The sequence below is a fragment of the Sapajus apella genome, unplaced genomic scaffold, assembly GCF_009761245.1.
Source record: "Sapajus apella isolate SASKATOON/1434 unplaced genomic scaffold, GSC_monkey_1.0 scaffold137, whole genome shotgun sequence".
Taxonomy (NCBI): Eukaryota; Metazoa; Chordata; class Mammalia; order Primates; family Cebidae; genus Sapajus; species Sapajus apella.
In genome coordinates this window covers 1,699,183-1,723,111 of record NW_022437077.1, presented here as the reverse complement: position 1 = coordinate 1,723,111, position 23,929 = coordinate 1,699,183, and the positions used below count along the sequence as shown (strand labels likewise).

The 23,929-nt window shown below is 48.3% G+C and overlaps 1 protein-coding gene across 1 annotated transcript; it reads left to right on the top strand.

The window, feature by feature from the left end:
- The first annotated feature begins 5,047 nt into the window (after positions 1-5,047).
- On the top strand, positions 5,048-10,292 carry WFDC2 (WAP four-disulfide core domain 2). Its single transcript, XM_032263589.1, has 4 exons — positions 5,048-5,200; positions 5,877-6,020; positions 8,787-8,939; positions 10,131-10,292. Exons 1-3 carry the CDS (start codon positions 5,125-5,127, stop codon positions 8,936-8,938), a joined length of 372 nt encoding a protein of 123 aa, XP_032119480.1. The 5' UTR covers positions 5,048-5,124; the 3' UTR covers position 8,939; positions 10,131-10,292.
- The last annotated feature ends 13,637 nt before the right edge of the window (positions 10,293-23,929 follow it).

Here is a 23,929-nt window from a genome sequence, read left to right as displayed (position 1 = left end):
AAAAAAAAAAAAAAAATACAAAATTAGCCAGATGTGGTGGCAGGCACCTGTAATCCCAGCTACTCAGGAGGCTGAGGCAGGAGCATCACTTGAACCTGGGAGACAGAGGGTGCAGTGAGCCGAGATTGTGCCACTGCACTCCAACCTGGGTGACAAGAGCAAAACTCAGTCTCAAAAAAAAAAAAAGTTGGGATCAGTCAAAAAGGCAGGCTAAGGAGTTCAGCCTTTATCCTAAAGGCAATGAAGAGCCAGTAGAATTTACAGTCAAGGAATTAACTTGAAAAGTGCACTGTTCTTGGAAGATTACCTGGTTTGGGGCTGGACCCAAGGTACTTCAAATAGAGAAGCTCTGCTTTTCACGGTTTTTTTGTGCTGAGACCATGTGTATTTTTTTTTTAAATGAGGATTTGGTTTGAACATTATTGCAGGTATGCCATGAACACTTTACTTGTGAGTTAGAAGAGAATGAGAGCTAAGAAAAGGCCACTGGGTTTGGAAATGAGAAACTTGGTTACATCCATATAGGGAGTAAGATATCTTTGGTTACTAGCAAAAGAAACCAACTCTGGCTATTGCAAACAGAGAAGAAATTTATAAAAATGGTATGGGGGATGTAGTGGGCATCCATTCTCCTTTCTTAATAATATCCTTAAGTTAGCCAGAGTTGAATTCTGCTTGCAACCAATAGCACTAACTGATTTGGTTTAGTTCTCAGAACTGAGGGGAAGGTTGAAAGAGCACAGCTTGGAAAGGATGGTAAAGTCAGAACAGAGGTCTTCCAACTCTGCCTCTGAATCAGCTCCATTCATTTTCAAGTCTTTTATCATTCATTGCTCAAGATTACAATTCTGGGGAAAGTATCTGATTGGCCACTCTGCTTGGGGGAAGAGCAGGCACTTTCATTGACAGCCTCCCTGGCCTCGCCTGTCTTGGGTTGAGGAAGAGTTACTTACCCCAAAGCGAACTCAGGGTGCTTTATCAGAAAAAGGACAAATGGATGCTAGGTGACAAAACAAAATAGCCAATATGCCCAAAGAGAGAGGTTTCCATGGAGTTAAAGGAAGTTTGACTGGGTCCAAAAGTCCAGTAGGAGAGGCCCACAGTATGGTTAAAGACACTGTGGGAAGTAGAAAAGTTCCTTTTTAAAATTTTCTTTCTTGTTAAAGAATAAGTGTGCTAATAACTTTGTTATTACAGAAATCCTAGGATTGCTTTGCAAAATATTCTCTCTAGCTGTTAGATGTGCTGTGCTTACAGGCACATAGTACATTCTGTGTCCTTGTACTTTAACCAAGATATCTGTGCTGGATATGTTCACAGGCATGTCCCAGCTCTCTATGGCTTTTACCTGTTTAGAAAAGTTTGAAGTTGTTAGCCAATCAGGTTTTAGTTTAAATTCTGAGGTCTGGCTCCAGCCAACTGAGATCAGACGCAGCAGTAAGGACAACCCCAAATGCATAAGGAATAAATTTGTGTGTATTCCCTTTGTTCTTTGTACTCTTGTGGCAAGATGGCTAGTGAATATACGCTTCCTGCAGTCTGGGAAGTAAAAATTGCATTGCTGAAAGATCCTTTGTCTCAGTGCTGATTTTTCTTTGTGGCACCAAGCATCTATTTCCAATATCAATTTCCAACAGATACCTTGTTTATTCCTGGAAATTTCATAAATTTTCACCATTAACTTGTTTACAGTCATTTTAGAGTGGACTTGTCTACAGCTGACTGACATCACCTACCACTATAAACTTCCATCTTCCCTTTCTGCTGATTTTCTTCCTCCTCTTCCCTAATAAATATTTTTTTACCACTCATGAAATCATGTTGAAAACTTCATATGCATCATCTTTGTTAACCTCAGATAGATCTGTGTGAGTGCATAATATTGAAATAACTGGGACAACCCAAGTAATTTGGCAAAAATCCTCCTTCTGATTTACTAGCTGTGTTTCCGCCATCAAATCACTTTGCTTAGCTGAATCTCAGTTTCTTAACCTGTAAAATGAGAGTAATAATACTTAATCCATAAGATTATTAAATAAATATAAACTATCTTTCGCCAAACATTTATTTGTGCCTATCCCAGAGGTCACAAATTTAAATGCCCTCCTGGGGTCAGGTGAGCACTGTGAATGGAAGTATTTGCAGAGATGGGGGTCAGTGGTGGTAGGGATTATGGGAAACTGGAGGGAATGCTTCCCTCATAGAAAGAGAGTAGCTCTACTTAGATTCTGGTTTTCAAAGATGGTCCTTAGCCCTGCAGCACTGGCATCACCTGGAAACCTGTTAGAAATGCAAATTCTCAGATCCTGCCACAGACCTACTAATCAAAACTCTGGGGACAAGGATCCTGCAATATGTGTTTTAACAAGCCTTCCGAGTGATTCTGATGCATGCTTAGGCTGGGTGTGGTGGCTCATGCCTGTAATCCCAGCAATTTGAGAGGCCAGGGCAGGCAGATCACCTGAGGTCAGGAGTTTGAGACCAACCTGGCCAACATGGTGAAAACCTGTCCCTATTAAAAATACAAAAATTAGCTGGGTGTAGTGGCACCTGTAATCGAAGCTACTTGGGAGACTGAGGCAGGAGAATCACTTGAACCCAGGAGGTGGGGGAAGGGAAGAAAAGGGGAGGGGAGGGGAGGAAAGGGGAGAGGAGGGAATGGGAGAGGAGGAGATAGGAGGGAAGCCTGGGGAACAGAGCAAAACTCAGTCTCAGAAAAACAAAAAACAAAAAAATGGCTCTGTTGCATGCTCGATTTTGAGACTCACTGCTCTAGCTAATTGTTGTTACATGTAGGATTGCAGGACTGTGTTGACAGATCTTTCACTTTTTCCAAGAGAAGCTAGAGGTTTATTTTTATATGAAATTCCCTACTTTTAAATGTTGGCAACTAACTTAAAACTTTAAAACAGACTGTGTAGTTAATGTATGTGCTCTAGCCAGATTTGCAACCTCTGGTTATGCTTTTTCCTTTAACCCTTATAATACCTCCAAGACAGTTAGGATGATACACAGTTCATGCAGGAAGAAGATGCAGGTCCAAAAAGTGAAGTGTTTCTGTAAGTCACATAGCCAGAAAGAGGCCATGGATGCACTGGCCCTGATTGGACCTGGATGCATTTGGTTCTAAAGCCTCTGCCCTTTTAAACATTGTAAAGAGAATATATAATACTATACCTAGCATAAAGTTTGGCACCACAAAACCTAAACATGTGATGCCATTGGCTGATGAAAATTTCTTCCCATCCTTCTACCTGGCCCTGCCACCCTCTCTCAGTTTGCATTCCTGTAAGAGAGAGCCAATCAACAGGGTGCCCATAAGGGCCTGGGAGGGGCAAGGCTGGGCAGTTTCCTGGCCCAGGGAGCTGAATAGGTCCCGGAAGAAAGCTGTTGGCAGCCGTGCCCTGGGCTGAATATCCAGTAGCCAGCTGGGTCCACGGACTAAAAACCAGCTGCTCATTTGTGTTCTCTTTGTGCCCTACACTGGGTTTCATTAGCCTGCTATGGGCTGTGTCCCCACCTGCCTCCTGCCTTCATTGTTGACTGAGCTCAGAGTAAATAGCCCTGGCCCCTCCCAACAACGGCATGTCCCCAGTCCCCAGGCTGAGCAGGAGAAGCTGGGGGAAGTGTTCTCAGCATCCATTTTGGGGACAGTGGCCAGATGTACTCACATCACCAAATGCTACTCACCTGTCCTTGTCATCCCAGCATTTCCTGCTCCAGACCCCCTCTAGCCTCCAGCAGCAAAGACCTCCTGGGGCTTCCAGAACCTCAACTAATTGGAGCAGGAAAGATGTTTGAAGGCACTTCTTGCCTAACTCTCTGGGTAACTCTGTTTTGGCACTTAACACTCTGAATTCTAAAGCTTGATTTACACTTATCGGTCTCTTTACTCACAGGAGACACTAATGTATGGAGCACTTACTCCATTTATCCAGTGCCTATCATGGGTCAGACCTGGAGTCCCTGTGTCAGTCAATGTGGATCTACTCTATGCTCTCAGTGAGTACTGGGTTGTTCCATGGCAGGAACATTGCATTTGTGTTCCCACTGAAGTCTTAGATAGGTGTCATTTTCACAGATGACATGGCAGCTCAGATCTAGGAAAGGATTCATTCAAGGCCCCTCAGATGGAAAGTGGTGGAGGTGGGAGTCAGACCCCAGGCCCTGTCACCCCTTCAAAACCTGTGCTGGAGGGCCCCTTTAGACGACTTTCTCTTCGCCAAGTGTCTTGCCCTATAAATGTCACGTAGCAAACACCCAGTGAATATTTACAATGGAATGGAAAAACTAAGGGCCTGGAGGGAAAGGCCTGGGTTCAAAACTGTTTGTGCAGCTTTGCATGGGACCTTGTGGTGGAGGTGGGGTCCTAAATCCCTGAACACCCAGTTCCTTTGTCATATACAGCTGAGAACAGTAACTCCCAGGTCAGAGGTTTGCTGGGATGATTCTTTGAAACAAGGAGCACAGAGCCTGGCACAGTCAGCCCTGATCAGGGGCTGGTAGGACCAAGAGAGGGAGGCAGAAACACATACCCAAATGCCTTGAGACTGGTAGGCGCTTTGCCTTCCTGGGCCTATTTCTGCTCAGGTGGGTTCGTGTGTTAATTACAAGTGCTATGTCTCTAGCCCCTACGATGGGCTCGGCATCACTATCTTAGCCCTCCATCAAGGGGGATCTGCCTTCTCATCTGGCTGACCCCAAATCGAACCCTTTAATCCGCTTGCTCTACTGCCTCCCTGCAGGCCCTGCCCTGTCCTCCTCAACGTGGGGAGGGGACATTCTGAAGAAACCTCAGAGTGTTGGAATAGAAACCCAGGAGCCCTGGTCCTCGGCTCTCAGGCCCCAGGAGGGAGGAGTGGACAAGGGTCCGGCTGCGGCTGGTCCAGTCCTGGAAGCTGCGTAAGTTCCTGGTTCCCACTGGGGCCAAGAGTGTTACCTGATCCCGGGGCATTGTGAAATGGCCTGAGGTGGCAGCCTGCCCGCACGCGGTGCCTGCAAAGCCCTCTACCCTCCCCTTCCCCGCTCGGCCCCGCCCCTACCCCACGCCCGCGCCCCTACGCGCGGTTAAATCCCCGCTCCTGAGCAGCGACTCACACCTGCAACCCGCCCCGGCGTAGAACCATGCCTGCCAGTCGCCTTGGCCCGCTAGCCGCCGCCCTGCTCGGCCTGCTGCTGTTCGGCTTTACTCTAGTCCCAGGTGAGTGGGGCGGGGAGCGGCCCGGCGCCCAGAGGGGCAGAGCCACCAGCGAGCGCCAGGATGGAGCCAGGCGGAGGCGTAGCCTGTGGAGGCTGGGGAAGTGGGAATTCCTGGGGTGAAAGTGGAGGGGGGGGTCCCCTGGGGCCTAAGGATGGTGACCCTTGGAGCCTAGGATGTGGGGTCCAAAGTGCTGGAGGTGGAGAGACCTTTGATGGCTGAAATTTGGGAGGGTTCTGTGCTGAAGGCGGACACTCCGTGGGGGCAGTGGGCGGGGGGTTGGGGTGCTCTGCTTTGACCTCGGAAGCTCCTAGACACTCAGCTGTGCGGGGTCCCCTAGGGCTGAGATCTGAGGGCTCCAACGCCAAGGGAATAGAGACCAGGAGCCCTGGGCCTTGGCTCACGGGCCCCAGGAGGGAGGTCAGAGGGAGGTGTGGACAGGGATCCGGCCGCAGCTGGTCCAGTCCTGGAAGCTGCTTAAGTTCCTGGTTAGGGAGCTCTTGCACTCCCGAGGGTCAGGGACCCGAGGTCTGGAAGTGGGAGTCTCTGGGGGCTGTAAGGGGACTCCTAGGACCAGAGGCTGAGAATTCCTTGGAGTTAAGGTTTGGAGCAGGAGGTGGGCATCCTCGGAGGCTGGCGCCACGCCCCACCCTCGACTGTCCCGGGCCTCCCCTCCCAGGCACAGGAGCAGAGAAGATGGGCGTGTGCCCCGAGCTCCACGCTGACCAGAACTGCACGCAGGAGTGCGTCTCCGACAACGAATGCGCGGACAACCTCAAGTGTTGCAGCGCGGGCTGCGCCACCTTCTGCACTCTGCCCAATGGTAACCTCAAGGCGGCAGAGCTGGGACGGGACTGGGCGGGGCGGGGCCGGGCCCAGCCGCTCTGCGCTGGAGGAGGCGGGAGCGCCCGAGTTCCGGGAACAGGGGCGCCCTGGAACCGGGAACCCCCGGGAAAGTCGAGGCAGATGAAACCAGATCCCCCAGTGCTCTCTCTCGCACGGCCCCGGGGGAGACAAAGGCGTCGTTGAAGCGCAGCCAAGGGGGGTCCTTACCCTTAGCTGGATTCGAGTCTCTGGTGCATGACTGGCTTCCGGGCACGCACAGCTGAGACATTGTTCCCCGCGGCCTGGGGACCCGGGGCCGCAGTTTCCTTCTCGGACAGGCCAGAGCCTGTCCTGCGGGAAAGCCCCGAGCCTGGGGCGCTCACCTCTCCTCTTGGAGTCCCTCTCTGGGGGACTCCCCCAGCCCTGAGGGAAAGACTGGGAGCGCCTGGCCTGGCAAGATTTTCCCCAATTCCTCTGTCCAGGCGGAAAGGAACTTCACAGATTTAGGCAAGTGCTCATCTTAGAGCTGTGGAAGGGAGCATCAGCGAGAGAAAAGTGTGCCTGCCCAAGGTCACACCGCCAGCTCACTAGGGCTGCAGGAGCCCTAGTGAGGGTTCAACTTTGGCCTTTCGGGCCGACTGGCTGAGCGATTGGAAGAAAGTGAGGATTCCTCCCTGGACAATTTATCACCTTTCCTTGTCCTAGTCTTTCAGTCAATCTCTTCCCCTCTAAGGATTGAGTGAGTGCGAGCTGGGGGCTCCCTCAAAAGTGCTTGCTGGAGCTGCAGTGTCTCCACCAGGCTGATGAGAGCAGGCAGTGGCTTAGACAGCATGGAATCTCAGCTTCTCGTTCTCCAGAGGGAAATGCTGAGGTTTAGAGGCAGGGATAGGACCTGGAGAAAAACAAGGTACTGTAATGATGGTCTTTATCTAGAATTTAGCCCCGGTGACTTTTCCTCTTTGTTATTTCCCAGAAGATGCCAGCACAGGCTGGCAAGGTTTGTAGTAAGCCGATCAGCAGGGAGGTGGGAAGTGGAGGGGGACCGGCAGCCACCAAGGGCAACATCCAGGTCAGGAGGCCCCTCTGGACCAGGGAGAGGAGGATCAGGAGAGAGGAAGATTTGGAGAGAATGCTGGTGGCAGGCAGATGAAAGAGGTGGAGGAGGAAAGGGGCGGGTATTTACTGTTTGATGGATGAAGAACTTGTTCCCTTGTCTCAGATGGAGGGACTGGGGCTGGAAGAGGAACAAGGTCAGATGGCCTCCTGAGCCAGGGAGGGAGCCTAGAGGTTTGAATCCTAATTCTGCCATTTTCTAGTTGTGTGATCCTGAGCAAGATGCTTTATCTCTGTGAGCCTCTGCTGTCAAATGGGAATAACTCCAAACTTTATAGAACTAACACGAGGGCTAAATGAAATAATGCATGTAAAGTGTCTGTTAGTGAGAAGATGCTCTACACACAGTGGCTTGTTTTCATCATTAATGGTTCCCTGTTTATTCCCAAGGCAGACCAATATTGAAGGCTCCTACCCCTTTCAAGAGAATGAATTTCTTTGTCCTAGGAAGTCAAGACTGTCAGCCACTTAAAAAATCCTTTTTTGAGATGGAGTCTCTCACTCTGTTTTCCAGGCTGGAGTGCAGGGGCATGATCTTGGCTCACTGCAACCTCTGTCTCTCAGGTGCAAGTGATTCTCCTGCCTCAGCCTTCCAATTAGCTGGGATTACAAGCATGTGCCACCACACCCAGCTAATTTGTTTGTATTTTTAGTAGGGGGGGAGTCTCACCACATTGGCCAGGCTGGTCTCAAACTCCTGAGCTCCAATGATCCTCCCACCTCAGCCTCCCAAAGTGTTGGGATTATAGCCATGAGCCACCACTCACAGTGATCTGGCCACTTTCATTGTCCTCTGCAGCTAATCGCCCTGTGTTTTACACACAAAAACCTGCACATGAATGTTTCTCGTAGCTTTATTTATAATTGCCAAAAGTTGGAAGCAACCATGATGTCCTTCAGTTGATGAATGGATTTGGCTGGTTAGGTCTGTGGATATGAGTGAAGGTTATAAGTGTGTAACCCCTCACATGTGTACTCCACTTCACCCTTTACATGGCAGCATAATGCTTAACCATGGCAGCAGCAGTTAACACGTAGACTCTGGAGCTAGATTTCCTAGGTTTCAAATTCTGCCTCAATTCTATGTGACCTTAGGCAAATTACTTAACCTCTCAGTGCCTCAGTTTCCTCATTTGTAACACAAGGAAATATTGACAGATCTCTCTCCCCTTTTAGGATTATTGTGAGAATTAGAAGATTTAATGTATGTTAGGTGCTTAACATAATACCTGGCACGTAGTAAGAGCTAATTAAGTGTTCACCATTATAACTTCTCATTATTACTACAGAGTAGTTTGATCTTTCAGGGAGAAATAATATGTTTGTCTCCACTGCTTTCACAATAACCTCATGCTGTGAGTAGCACTGGTTCCACTGATACCTAAAGACATGGAGGCTCTGCGAGATTTCTGGCCCTAGGCCATGAAGTCCCACAAAGACAGAGCTGGCACTCAAGCTGAGGTCCTGTGATTCCATTTGGGAGCAGGAGGAGGGATTTGCAGGTGATCTTCCTGTGCCTCCTGAGGGCAGCTCAGGTGCCCCAGATGGACTCAGGCAGGCAGCTCCGCTGCATGTGAAGCCAGTGAGGGGCAGGTACAAGATCATCTCCCCATACCCCTCTGTTCACTTACCCTTACTCCTTTTTCTCCAGCTAAGGAGGGTTCCTGCCCCCAGGTAAACAGTGTCTTTCCCCAACTCGGCCTCTGCCAGGACCAGTGCCAGGTGGACAGCCAGTGTCCCGGCCGGATGAAATGCTGCCGCAATGGCTGTGGGAAGGTGTCCTGTGTCACTCCCAATTTCTGAGGTAAGTGAAGGGGAGAGAGAAAGTGCTTCGATGGCCAGGTGTTGTGGAAAACAGGAGAACACGTCGCCCAGGCAGAGGGAAAGGGAGGACAGTTGCAAGGACAGCTGGGAAAGGTGTACCAGAGGGTGACCCTCAGCCCGTTCTAAAAGAAGAGTGAAAGGGGGTAGTCTGATGAGCCTCAGTGGGGAGGCAGTCTCAGGCAGAGGGAACAGGATAAGCAAGACCTGGCTGGTGCCCTTGGGTTGAAATCTCATGGTTGTCATGTGCTACTTTTAACAATTTCTCAGCAAAGGAACCTGAAGATAACTGATAGAATGCAATAGTGCACAGATGAGACCACTGAAGCCCAGAGTGCAGGTGTACTCTTAGTGCCCGAGAGGGAACTATGGTTTCTCTAAATGAAGCTATGGTCTCCCTGGGGCCAGTGCTCTCAGATGCCAACTGCATGGGTAGTCTTTGCAGTCAAGAAGACCGAGTTCAAATGTTAGTGCAGACACAACCTTTTCACCTCCCTGAGTCATAGTTATCTTGGTTATAAAATGGGGCTAAATAAGACCTAATTGATCATCACGTCCCATTTTAAGCTAAGAAATCAAGGCTTGGGAACTTCCTGATAGTAGAGGGATTCTTTTTTTCTTTTTATTTTTTGAGATGGAGTCTTGCTGTCGCCAGGCTGCAGTGCAGTGGCATGATCTCGGCTCACTGCAACCTCTGCCTCCTGGGTTCAAGCAGTTCTCCTGCCTCAGCCTCCCGAGTAGTTGGGATTACAGGCATGCGCCACCACACCCAGCTAATGTTTGTATTTTTAGCAGAGAAAGGGTTTCACTATGTTGGCCAGGATGGTCTTGATCTCCTGACCTCATGATCTGCCCACCTCGGCCTCCCAAAGTACTGGGATTACAGGCGTGAGCCACCATGCCCAGCCTAGTAGAGGGATTCTTAGGGAGAGGAATGGCTATGGCCCCTCAGGAAAGCCACACTGGACAGCTGGGACCAGATGCCTGCTAGTGATGGTCTGAAACAGATGTCTAGAACCTGTAGAAAATGCAAGCAGAGCCCCAAGAAGGTGAGGCTTTGCTACGTGGGTATGTGGGATGGGGTGGGCCTAAGGAGCTGGTCCAGGATTTAACCTGAAAGTACTCTTGTCCTGTGGATATTGTTGTTGATGGTATTATGGTTTTCTTCCTCCAGCTCCGGCCACCACCAGACTGAGCAGTGGGGTGGGAAAGTTTCTGCCTGGCCCTGTATCTGGTTCCAGCCCACCTGCCCTCCCCCTTTTTTGGCCTCTGTATTCCCTCCTGGGCTGACCACAGTTTCTCCCTTTTCCAACCAATAAAGTAACCACTTTCAGCATGTTCTGTCTGTGTCTCCATCTCCCCTGACTTGAGTTGAGGTGGATGGGCAAGTGTTGGGGGTGTGACCAGCTCATCCAGGCGTGAAGTCCAGACAAGGATCATCTGGTAGGTGTTAGCACTCTCCTGGTGGATCCTTGCACCAACCCTGTGAATCTGGTCATTATTCCTCCACGGGGATGGATGAGAAAACAGAGGCCCAGACAGGTGATGGGATGCTTCCAAAGTTGCTCGGATTTATTGCAGGGGGTGCTAATAATAGCAGCAGCATGCACCAGACACGGTGCTGGGAGGTTTGCTTATGAGATCCTCTGGCTCCTCGGAACAGCCCCCTGCGTAGTTAACAGCACACCCCGGTCATAGACCTGGACTCCAGGAGATTACTTGCCAGTGGCCACACAGAAAGATGGCAAAGCCAGGATCCCTTCTTATTGATTTAAATCAAAGTTCTATTTTGTATAATCTAGTCATATGCATCAAAACTTAAAAGATTTTTTTAAAAAGTATATACAATGAAAAGTGTCTTTTACCCTTTACCCCCTGCCTCCACAAGAAAGTTATTTATTTATTTTTTTTTTAGACAGAGTCTCTCTCTGTCGCCCAGGCTGGAGTGCAGTGGCACAATCTCAGCTCACTGCAACCTCTGTCTCCCAGGTCCAAGCAATTCTCCTGCCTCAGCCTCCTTAGTAGCTGCGACTATAGGCACTTGCCAACACACCCGCTAATTTTTGTATTTTTAGTAGAGACGGGGCTTCACCATGTTGGCCAGGCTGGTCTTGAACTCCTGACCTCAGGTGATCCGCTGCCTCCACCTCCCAAAGTGCTGGGATTACAGGCATGAGGCACCACGCCCCGCCCACCAAGTTGTTTTCTGTGGAGACAACCAATGTTCTATTTCTTGTATTTCCTTTCAGATATGTATCTCCAACTCTCAATCCTTTCTCTCTTTTTCCCTTCTTCATTTCTTCCTCTATGCCTAACTACCTTTCTCTCTTCTCTATCCCTTCCTCTCCATCCTCCTCTCTCTATGTGCATTCCTCTCTCTATATCCCCGTCCTCTACTTCTCTCCCCACTCCCTATCTATCATCTCTTTCCATCTGTTAGAGTAGGTAGTTAGGCAGACAGGAGCAGGACAAGAGAGGGCTCCCCCCTCACACACCCAGGAATGTCAGGTGATCATCAGGTGATAGGTAGTGGTTAAACTGTCTCTCTAAAATGATCATAGGGTTTGATGCAGTGGCTCATGCCTGTAATCCCAGCACTTTGGGAGGCTGAGGCAGGTGGATCACCTGAGGTCAGGAGTTCAAGACCAGCCTGACCATGGTGAAACTCTGTCTCTACTAAAAATACAAAAATTAGCCAGGCATGGTGACATGCACCTGTAATCCCAGCTACTCAGGTGGCGGAGGCAGGAGAATTGCTTGACCCCAGGAGGCAGAGGTTGCAGTGAGCTGAGATCACACCACTGCACTCCAGCCTGGGCAACAGAGAGAGACTCCATCTAAAAAAACAAAAAGGAAACTAGCCACTCACCTCTGTTCCACCCTCAATCCACAATCTCCAATAAAGAAAGAAGGTCAGCAGGTCTCACCACCCATGCTGGTAGCCCCCACACCCAGCTCACCACTGCCGCTGCCACAGCCATCAGCCATGCCCTTGCCTCCACCGCCACCCCCACCAACCTCCTCCCCACTGGCTGCCCCTCCCAGGGAGCCCACTACCCCATCCTCTGAGGACCCCGAGCTGCCAGATACCTGGTTCCTGCACCTAGCCAAGAAGCAGGAGATGGCGCCCATATGTGTGTGGGTAGATGGACAAGGAGGCCGGTGAGAGTGGCAGAGAGGGCATCTTCCAAGAGGGGGACGAATTCGTCATCTGCACCAAGGATATCCCTTCACTCAAGGTGAGTCCCAGCCTTCTCCAAAAACTGGGCTTGATGGGTTTGGTCACTTGAGTGTTTGTCGAACAACTTCTGGATGACAGGCTTGTGTGGGGACCTGCAGATCCAGTTATGGCTGAGGCAGAGTGGCTGGGCCCCCCTGGAATTCACAGACCCATGGAGCCAATAGAGGTGGCGAGGACCTGCAGGCCTCAGAGGTGTATTTGTGTATGTGTCAATACATGTATTACCTGTATATAAGGTAAAGCAATTATGTTTGTTTGTTTGTTTGTTTTGAGATGAAGTTTCCCATTGTTGCCCCAGTGGGAGTGCAGTGGCACTATCTCAGCTCACCGCAACCTCCACCTCCTGGGTCAAGCGATTCTCCTGCCTCAATCCCCTGAGTAGCTGGGATTACAGGCACGTGCCACCATGCCTGGCTAATTTTTTGTATTTTTAGTAGAAACAGGGTTTCACTATGTTGACCAGACTGGTCTCAAACTCCTAACCTCATGATCCACCCACCTCAGCCTCCCGAAGTGCTGGGATTACAGGCATCAGCCACCACGCCTAACCTTGCTTTGTTTTTTTGAGATGGAGTCTCACTTTGTTGCCCAGGCTGAAATGCAGTGGCACAATCTCAGCTCACTACAACCCCCACCTCCCAGGTTCAAGTGATTCTCCTGCCTCAGCCTCCTAAGGAGCTGGGATTACAGGCATGTGCCACCACACCCAGCTAATATTTGTAATTTTTAGTAGAGACGGGGCTCCATCATGTTGGCCAGGCTGGTCTCGAACTCAGGTGATCCACCTGCCTCAGCCTCCCCAAGTGCTGGAATTACAGGAGTGAGCCACTGCACCCGGCCATACCCTACGTCTTAGAAGAGACTCTAATTTTTCTAAGGTAAGACTTTAACCCAAGTTTGGTCAAGTGTCCTTGTTTTTTATTAAGAGGGGCCTTTAAGCCTCTTTGTCTTAGTGTTGCAGGAAAAGCTGCTGACAGAACCCTTCAGACACCAGAGTGAGGAAGAAAGAGACTTTTATTCAGCTAGCTGCGGAGCATGGATTGACTAGTGTCCAAAAAGCTGAGCTCCCTGAAAAGGAGTTTTTTCCCTTTTTAAAGACATACAACACAATGGGGAGTAGAGGTAAAACTGTGTCAATGCCCACTGGCTGGACATCTGACAGTAGTCTTTCGCTTTCATTGATTTGCTAATTTACATGTGCTGTGCACAGGACATGGGGGTGGGGTGGGGTAGAGCATTACAGAAGTTGAATGAAGGCAGTAAATCACTTAGTGACAGAGGCATCTCCAAGGGAGGGTGCTCTGATTGGTGCAGATGGGGAGTACATGACTCAGGGAAAGTCCTTGGGCAGTAAGAAAAACATTTGCAACACTTTCAAGGCTTACAGATGACATAGGCACCAGTTACAGAGAGGCGAGTTATTTTCTCCGTCCTCGGACCCCGCTGGGGTCAGGCAGGTGGAGCCTCTCAACCACTGGCTTCAACTTCGTGCTATTTTATCTCCCCTCTCCAGCTTTTCTAACAGGAAACAGGCAAGGGAGAGAGATGGTCTCCTCTCTCATTGGGAGGGACTCAACTCTCCTACATTGGGCTTCTAACCCAGTCCCATCCTTTACCAGGGTAAAATGTACCCCACCACTTATCCAGAGTGGCCAACTGGTGCTGCAGTCTTTTTCCTTTGGGTCAGGACTCTCTTCAGTATAGTCCCTTCATGGTCGCTAGGAAGATGTTACCAGAAAGAAGTCCCAGGCCAGGCACGGTGGCTCGGCCTGTAGTCCCAGCATTTTGGGAGGCTGAGACAGGCAGATCCCGAGGTCTGGAGATTGAGACCAGCCTGGCCAACATTATAAAACCCCATCTGTACTAAAAATACAAAAATTAACTGAGTGTGGTGGTGTGTGCCTGTAATCCCAGCTGCTCTGGAGGCTGAGGCAGGAGAATTGCTTGAACCCAGGAGGCAGAGGTTGCAGTGGGCCGAGATCACGCCTCTGCACTCCAGCCTGGGCAACAGAGTGAGACTCAGTCTCAAAAAAAAACAAAAACAAAAACAAAAAACTGAAGTCCCGATCCAGACCCCAAGAGAGGGTTCTCAGATCTCATACAAGAAAGAAATCAAGGCAATTTCACAGAGTGAAGTGAGAAGCAAGTTTATTAGGAAAGTAAAGGAGAAAAGAATGGATAAGCAGAGCAGCCCCAAGGGTTGCTGGTTGGTGATTTTTATGGTTATTTCTTGATTATATGTTAAAACGGGTAGATTATTCAAGAATTTTCATGGAGAGGGACAGAGATTTCCCAGAACTGAGGATCCCTCCCCTTTTTAGTCTATATAGGATAACTTCTGAGTGTTGCCATGGAATTTGTAAACTGTCATGGCACTGATAGGAGTGTCTTTTAGCATGCTAATGCATTATGAGTAACATATAATGAGCATTGAGGAGGACCAGAGGTCACTTTCATTGCCATCATGGTTTCAGTGGGTTTTGGCTGGGTCCTTTACCACATCCAGGTTTATCAGCAGGGTCTTTGTGACCTGTATCTTGCACCAACCTCCTATCTCATCCTGTGACAAGAATGCCTAACCTCCTGGGAATGTAGCCTAGCAGGTCTCACCCTTATTTTATCCAGCCCCTATTCAAGATGGAGACACTCTGGTTGGAAGGCCTCTGACACAATGATCTCTTACTTTAATCCCCGGGGTGTGCACTTACCCTTTGGGGTTAGGGGGAAAGGAGAATAGGGGAGTAATATCAGTGACTCTGGCACCCCCAGGGAAAGCCTTTATGTCCTTCCTTTCTTCTTTACCCGCCGTGGGACATGAGAGATCTGGAATACCTCAGTAAGTTTGTCCGGAATGTCTGCCCAGCCTGGCTTGGTGTCTGTCAGGCCTTATCTTCCTCATCTCCTTGTGGAACCAGGGACCAGACAAGACTCCAGGGCGCCTCCATCCACCCCCCAGGGCACAAGCTGAAAGAGCCTCCTGATGGGAGTGGGGATGCTTTGTGCATACGATAGCCCCTTGGCCTGAGATGGCAGTGTAGATTTTCTTCCAGCTCCCCACTTTCTGACTTCTATTCCTGTTCATGCTTGGGTCTCCCCAACCTTTTAGGCAGAAACAGAGGCATCCAGTGATGGGTTGGGAAGAGTTTCTGGGAACTTCGTGTGTGAATACCACTACCTCCACTTTCTCCTGTCCTTCTGCAGGTTTGCATTCTGAAAGAATGGCCCAGGCAGGGTGACATCTAACCCAGGGATGCCAAAGGTGTTGTCCACATGCCATCATTTCTTCCACTAGCACCCATATCACATGACTGTATCACTCCTGACTGTATCACTCCTGCTGCTCCTATTTGTCAGCCCTTGTGTGGCCACAGAGCCCTCAGCCCTCCAGGCAGCTGCTACAGCTGCCTATTGAGGTTGGCAGGCAGATTTGCTACTCCTGATTTAACTCAAGAAATAAAATGCTAATGGTGGAAACTCAGACCTGGTGGTTGAGGTTTTACTGAGTGAGAAGACTGCATAGGGAACCCCGAGCAGGGGTCCAAAGAAGATGGGATTTCAGACCCTCCACCAAAGCTTAAGAGGGGGTCCCTAGCCGAAGGCCTCCTGCAGAAGATGAGATGGAGGTTGCCAGGGATCTCAGTAAGAAGACAGGAAGAATCTACCAGGGAAGGAGGACTGAGAAGTGGGATGGGGCAAGTAAGAAAGCAGGGGTGGGTTAGACCCGGCAGAACCTCTGGATAAGACCCTTCCTTTAATTTTCTTTTTTAAGTTGCTTGGTCAATAAGTTTATTATTTTATCTGAATAATCTTATAGAAAATGACTATTTGCCAGGTGTGGTGGAATGTGCCTATATTTTCAGGTACTTGGAAGGCCAAGTGGGGAAGACTGCTTGAACCCAGGAGTTGGAGGCTACACTGAACTATGATTGTGACACTGCACTCTGGCCTGGGTGACAGAGTGAGACCCTGTCTCTGAAAAAAAGAAAAAGAAAAGAAAAGAAAATAGTTGTTTGGCTTAGCTCTCAGCAGCCTGTTCCTGAGCTCTGAGGAAACTTGCCTTCTGAGCTACCTGATCTTTATTCTGGACAGGGGACATCTTGGAATGGTTCCACCTTTTCTTCTTTCCCAGACTTCTTCTTGTGGACTGGATTCTCTCATTCAGCATCATGAGCTTTCTTACACATCTCTCTGTCATGACTGGAATTACGTTGTTCTTTATGTATTAAGAGAATTATTTCTTGTAAACATCTTCATCTTCTTGCATAGGGTAATGCATATAATCTGCGATCTTCTGACCCAGGATGTGCTTCTGCATTGAATTCCCTGCTTTTTGAATCAGAACCAGAGAACTGTTTCATAACTGTGAGGGATAGACAACCTCAATCCGCAGCTTCTTTCAGGGCCCACTAACTTTATTTCCATTGGTAGTTCTGGCAAGTAGCAGATGAAGAACCTCAAGTAACCATCAGTGCCTCCCATGTGATACACATCTCTGCTCACCTCCACTTGACCTTCATAGATCTTATCCATGTCAAGCCTATTGAGGAGCCCGTGGGTCAGCACAGGCCAGACCAATGTTCTGCAGCATAATCTGACCAGCCAACCTTCATACTATACCTAGGAAGTTCATGAACATATGCTGTGCAGAAGATCGTATCCCCTTCCGTATGGGCAAAAACCATATGACAAATGATCTCCCTCTTAGTTACACAAACTATCATCCTGAATTTGGGTGCTTTCTACTCATCCAGGATTACCAAGTGTTTCTGAGCATAGTAATGTTTAACCATCTTGTCTTCCAAATGTTATCTTGTATCTCTTAAAGTAGGCCTTGCTCTAAACAACTTTAACACACTCCATCCTGTGGAACAGAGCGCTGTGTCCATGGCTTGACACAGACCTGCAGCAGTGCTATGGGTTAAAGGGGAAGCCCTACGGTCATTCTTTGATTAACTTTTGCAGCCAAGTGAATGCTGTAGGTTGGGGACTCTGAGGGTTTGTGATTGGGAAGGGGGAAGAAAATAGAGGGGGTCCCAGACTGGTCTCTTCCCCCTCTTCCACTTGATGTAGGCAGACCACAGCAAAGCTAAGTTTTGGCCAGGAGGACGGCTCCCAGGGCCCAGGAATCCTGGTAAACAGGTGGATCCAGATGGGACAGCCAACCTCAAGGCCCCTCCCAGAACCACTCAGCCCAGCTGCCCCTCCAAAAGTTAGGGTAGGGCTTCTTCCCGCACTTACTTTCTCCCATTTTCAATGGCAAACTGCTTTGCGGATGCCTCTAAACCCCATCCCCAGCCCAGGGAGCCATGTATGGTAATATCTACACGGAAACAGATATCTGCTCTGCAGGAAAATGCAGGTTTGGGGTTGAAGGGTTAGTAAGAAGTTACATGAGTGAGCTGGAGCTTAGAAAATAAAGTTCTAAAGACAGACCAGTTAGGGATATGGTCCTGCCCCAGGAACAGCATCAGCAGAGGCATTCACTCATTCAATATTGAGTACTTACTATGTGTTCTAGGTGGTGGGGATTTGACATGAAGGAGAAGCGTGTGTGTGTGTTGGGGGGAGGGGTGGAGAGGACAGTCAATAAACAAATGAACTAACACAGGTGGAGGAAAAGTTACGAAGAAATATAAACTTAGGTAAGAGGAATAGTGAGTCTAGGGGCGGAGTAGAGATTGGGGTGATTATTTTGCAGAGTAGTCAGGGAAGGTCTCAAAGTGTTATTCAAGTAGCGAACTCAATGAAGGAGGAAACAAGCTGTGTGACAACTCATGAGAAGAGCAATTTAGATAGAAGAGAGTTCCAGAACAAAGGACCTGCGGTCAGAGTGTGCTCAGGGTGCTGGAGATCATCCAGGAGGCTGGCATGGCTGGGGTGAATGAGTAGTTAGGAGCTTGAGGGGCATTGAAGCCAGAGAGGTAGCATGGGCACAGAGAATGAGGGCCCTGTGGGACCTCTGCAAAGACTTTGCCTTTTATTTGAAGCAGATCTGGGAGCCACTGGGAGACTCTGAGCTTAAGGATGACATAATATGACTTTAGTTTGAAAAGGATCCTTCTGGCTGCCGTATTGTGAATGCTGCAGGGGAGATGTGGAACCAGAGAGGGCAGGTGGGTAGGTTGGTTACTGCAACAGGGCAGGTAAAAGGTGGCTTAAAAAAACTCTTCAGGCTGGGCATGTTGATTGATGCCTATAATCCTAGCACTTTGGGAGGGCAAGGCGGGTGGATCACAAGATCAGGAGTTCAAGAACAGCCCAGCATGGTGAAACTCCGTCTCTACTAAAAATACAAAAAAAATTAGCCAAGCATGGTGGCACATGCCTGTAATCCCAGCTACTTGGGAGGCGAAGGCAGAAGAATTGCTTGAACCCAGGAGGCAGAGGTTGCAGTGAGCTGAGATTGCGCCACTGCACTCCAGCCTGGGTGACAGAGTGAGACTCCATCTCAAAAAAAAAAAAAAAAAAAAAAGTCTTCGTCCAGTGGTATGAGACCTCCACACTGCCAGGTGGAAATCTTGGCTTCCTTAAATGAACTTGTATTGTGTCCCTTCTTGGAAGTTTTCCTTCCTTGGCTTCTAAAACACTATAGAGCCCTGAGACACAGCATTTAAGAGGGTCATCATATCCATTAGTTATTGTCATAGTAATGCTGAATTACAAGCCAACTCAAATTGGCTTGCAATTACAAGTGACTTAAGACAACAAACATTTTCTCTCACTCCCAAATCTGTGGGTCAGCTGGGATTCAGCTGATCTAGGCTGGGCCCAGGTGGTTCTTCTTGGACATGCAGATTCCATAAAACATGTTCTCCATATTACCTGAGGTCAGGAGTTCTAGAACAGCCTGGCCCCCATCTCTACTAAAAAAAACAAAAAAATTAGCCAAGCATGGTGTCAGGCACCTGTTATCTCAGCTACTGAGGAAGCTGTGGCAGGAGAATAGCTTCAACCCAGGAGGCGGAAGTTGCAGTGAGCCAAGATCACACCATTGCACTCCAGCCTAGGCAACAAGGGCAAAACTCGCTCTCAAAAAAAAAAAGTTCTCATGGTGTTGGTAGCAGGGGGTAGAAGGATAAGCAGGCTCCAAGTCCATGCTTTCATTATGTCTGTTAGCATCATTAGCCAAAACAAGCCACATACCAACCATGGTATAAAGGGGCAGAGAAATATACTCTGCCTCTAGTGGAAGAAACTGCAGATTCCTTGATTGCAGATATAGGGAGGGTGATGAATTGGAGCCAGTAACTCAATCTTATTCTGGCTGTGGGGGGAAAAAGCGTCATATGTTGGTTGCTGATCGAGAGCATGTACAGTATTCTGTGAGACAAAACCTTACCCACTCCATATTTTATCTCCATGGTGATGATGTCACACCAGCAGGACATCCTACCATCCCACAAGTCCAGCTGCTTCTGCATGATGGAGAACATGATAAAACTGGTGAATCCCGTGAATAACAGGCCCTTTCTTTATTTATTTTACTGTAGCACTCTCCCTAGATGTCTGTATGGTGTAACCTTCTCAAAAAGACTCACTATGGCCATCCTCATTAAAATTGTAATCTCTGCCCAATCTCTGCCCAAATTTCCCTTATTCTACTTGCTTTTTTCCCCATAGCACCTTTTGCTATTAGTCTATATAATTAAATTATGTATTATGCTTATTGTTTATTTTTTGGGCCCCACCCTGAATATAATGTTTATTATCTTTGCCCCACTCTGAATGTAAGCTTTCAGAGTGTTTGTAATCAAAAAGGGGAAGGAAAAGATTATTGTTTTGTCCATTTTGTGTTTGGCATATAGTAGGCCCTCAATAAATATATGTTGATTGAATGAATGAATGAATGAATGAGGAGTTCTTTGCTAGAAGCACTATCATATGGGATACAGTAACTGTGATTAAGAAATTCCACAAATCCATGGGTACCAGTACTGGCACAAGCATGGAAGGCAAGGAACTAAAATTCAAATTCAGAATATCTGTTCCAGTGAGGGCCAATCACCCCTTCCTCCATGCTTTTGAAAGGGTCTTATGTACCTGTCACCAGATAGCTGGTTCATTTTCTCTGGTTAATGGCACCATATCAGGGCTTAGATTGGCCACCAGGCTGGCAGGCTCACGGCTGGAATACACTGCTGGTATACTGCAAGTGGCGATAGGCAGATCAGCCTCACTAAGTGAGAAGTCCGTGTTATTGGCCCCAGGCTTAGTCCCCACTACTGTCACGTGGTGTCTTGTTCATGAACCCCCTGAGCAAGCACTAGGGTGCCAGGGAGACAGGCTGACTGACATCTATAGGGGAGTCGTCTTCTCTAAGTGATTACAAGAGCTTCTCTTACAGCTTTTGTGAAGTGCTTGCAGGACATTGAGGGAGGTCTTGGCTCATCTCCTGGGATCAGTTCCTCTTTGGCTTTGAGGCCCAGGAAATAGCTAATTCTACATGCTGTCATACTGGGTACTGGCCATTACGTTGTCACAGTGGGACTGTGCAAGCGTGATGTCTCAGTTTCATATAGCTTCTGTAGAAAGATGGTACTAATTGTGTCATAAGAAAATGTGTTTACACCCTGGATGTTAGATCAAAATGATAAAGATTGCTTGACGTTTTTACAACATGTCAGGATGATATGTTACAAATGTAAGAAACCTGGTAACACCCATGTTTACCAGAGGAAACCCTATCTAGTAGGATTGCACCCACACAAAATATTCCTTGTGAGGAAACTGGAAGGTTAGAGAAGCAACATTCATTGAAAATCCCCCTAATCTATGTCCTCTGTAATGCTTTTCTGAAAATGCATCATCTGATCATATTGCAGTAAATGCAACTGCTATATGATTTAAACATTCATTTTCTCTAAGCCTCAAACCTGGTCCAGCTCCATTTATGTAGTGTCAACCATCTGCTTGGTTTAAGTGAGGAGAGGTCCAGAGTGGAGACAAGATCTCTTCTGGATTTTCAGGTGTCCTAACACTCATTATTTGCAGATGAGCTTAAGTCCTTACAGGCTCTGAAACAATAGGACGTGGTGTCCGGAAGAGTCAGAGGAGCTAATTATTGAATTCAATCACAGGCCAGTACAGAGATCTTGGAGCCCAAAATACACTGCTTCTTGGGCAGAGAAAGGGAGAGGCTGTCCTCACCGTAACTGGCAAAAGGGTTTGGCTGCTTGCCACTTGTAATGTTGCAGGACAAGCCGCTGACAGAACCCCTCAGACACCAGAGTGAGGAAGGAAGAGACTTTATTGAGCTAGCTGTGGAGCATTGGTTGACTGTGTCCAAAACACCGACCTCCCCAAAGAGCAGTTTCTTTCCCTTTTTAAGGGCTTACAACTCTAAAGGGGGAGCACAGGCGAAACTGTGTCATTGCCCATTGGTGGGGCAGCTGACCTCACAGTCTTTGGCTTTCATTGATTTGCTAATTTATATTTGGCACTTGTGGGAAGGGAAAAAGGAGAAGGGTTATGAACAAAGGCGGTAAATTACTTGGTGGTAGATGCAGCTCTAAGGGGGGGGTCTGGATTGTGCAGACATGGAGTCTGTGACTGGGGGCAGGTTCCTGGGTCAGAGGGAGAACATTCCTCTGCTACATTCTCAAGGTTTATAGATAACATAGACACCAGTTACAGAAGAGGTTATTTTCCCAGCCCGCTGGCATCTGCTATTCGCCTGACTGCTGACTTCAGTTTGTTGCTATTTTACTTTTACTACCAGCAAGCAACAGGCAGGAAATAAATGGCTTCCCTCACAGTAAAAAGAAGCCAGTGTAAAAAGAGTGAGGTGGGATAAAAAGAGAGCAAGATTTTATTATCCACGCTAGACAGGGGAGAAGTGGATATAATTCTTTACAAAAATTTCCACTGTTTAATTTGTGGAGGAAATGCAGGGTTTTTTAAAGAGAGGGTTTGGAATGCAGAAGAGGCAGAGGACTCAGAGGTGTCAGGTGGGGAGACCCGCTCCAATGGCTTGTCTTGAATTATTGTTCCATCTGGCGAAGGGGTCAGCATCATCATGGTTGGAAGTGTCTGGTCCGTACCAGGATCCAGCTCCTGAAGCTCCTAAAGAAGCATATTGACCAGATAAGTGAGTATGATGTGTGCTTGACAAGCATCTAGGTAAATAAATGTGCGTAAGGTGTGGGAGCACAGAATGGGAAAAGAAAAAGGAGTGGAGATCGAAAGCACATTCCAAGGCTGTGTTTCAAGATGAAAGGAAACATATGCAGTTTGTCTCAAAGTTATATCTTGAGATTGGGGAGAAAGGAGGCAAGAAAACAAAGTTTTAAAATGTGGTTTAAAACCATCCAACCAAGCTGCTGCTCTATTAAATACAATCCATGCTATTAAAACAGAAATTGTGGTGGAGCTAGCATCTAGTACTGCTACCCTTTCCTGCCTACTGCCAGTCATGGAAATTCTTGCCCCCAGCCTGGCCTTCACCCTTCACCTTAATGCTACCATCATCCATCAGCCCCCCCCTCTACCAGCCCCAGTGCTTCTGCAGCACGGAGCCCCATAGCCCCCTACCATCTGTGATGGCTCCAGCTCTCCCCTCTTCACTTTTGCTCCTGCTGGCGCTGTGGCTGCTACGTGGTTCCACTTGGCCTGTCCACTGATGCAGCCTTGGGAAACCCCAACTTGAAAAATAAGCAAATTGCAAACAAAACAGATATCCTCCCTCTTTCCCATCTCATCACTGTGTTTACCCAGTTGATAATTCTACCTTAAGGTCATGGCAAAAGAGAGATGGTGTGGAAAAAGTAAAAATGGAGCGATGGCAGACAAAAAAAATAAAAAAAGAGAGTCCTCTACTCATTACTGCAGCCTGTTGGCCAGCACATGGCGGTCTGCTTTGCTTAGCTAGTAAAGGTGGTGCTTGGAGGAGCTATAGCATGCCCCCTTTTTCCACAGAACAGCACAGCATTAGGCAGGCCTGCAGAGCACACAGGTCTTAGACACAGAAGTTTCTGTATATCCCCCCCAAGCTGAGTCATTAACTCCCCAGATGTCCAGGGCCCAGCCAAACCAGACCCACTGGGATGAGCTCATTGCATAAAAACTTGGTGAATTTGCAAGAGATGAGACCCCACAGGCTGCTCGGCCCTGGAGTTTATGGTCTTCACATCTTGAACACCCCTCAGAGGTTTTCTTCCTGAATGAACAATCCATAGCCTATGGTTTATTGTGGGTTAGGGTTAGGGTTTTGCACCACCTGGGGTATAGACAATGAAGGCAACGGCCCTCTTCCATCAATCTCAAAATAAATTCAAATGAGAGGTTGGTGGTTTCCTCAGCAAGCAGAGCTCTGGGAAGCTAGCTAGCATCACAAGACCTACCTCAAATAAGACCCCTGAGGTTGGTTGGGTGTGGTGGCTCATGCCTATAATCTCAGCACTTTGGGAGATGGAGGTGGGAGGATTGCTTGATCCAAGGAGTTTAAGACCAGCCTCGGCTGGGTACAGTGGCTCACACCTGTAATCCCAGCACTTTGGGAGGCCAAGGCGGGAGAATCACTTGAGGTCCAGAGTTCGAGACCAGCCTGGCCAACATGGAGAAACCCCGTCTCTGCTAAAAATATGAAATTAGCTGGGCATGGTGGTGCATGCCTGTAATCCCAGCTACTAGGGAGGCGGAGGCAGGAGAATCACTTGAACCCTGGAGGCAGAGGTTGCAGTGGGCCGAGATCACACCATTGCACTCCAGCTTGGGTAACAAGAGCAAAACTCTGT

Bases quoted from the DNA above. Each gene is read 5' to 3' on its own strand.
- WFDC2 (XM_032263589.1), top strand. From the start codon at position 5,125: ATGCCTGCCAGTCGCCTTGGCCCGCTAGCCGCCGCCCTGCTCGGCCTG. The intron at 5,201-5,876 runs GTGAGTGGGGCG...CTCCCCTCCCAG, and splicing joins CGGCTTTACTCTAGTCCCAG to GCACAGGAGCAGAGAAGATG. The intron at 6,021-8,786 runs GTAACCTCAAGG...CTTTTTCTCCAG, and splicing joins CTTCTGCACTCTGCCCAATG to CTAAGGAGGGTTCCTGCCCC.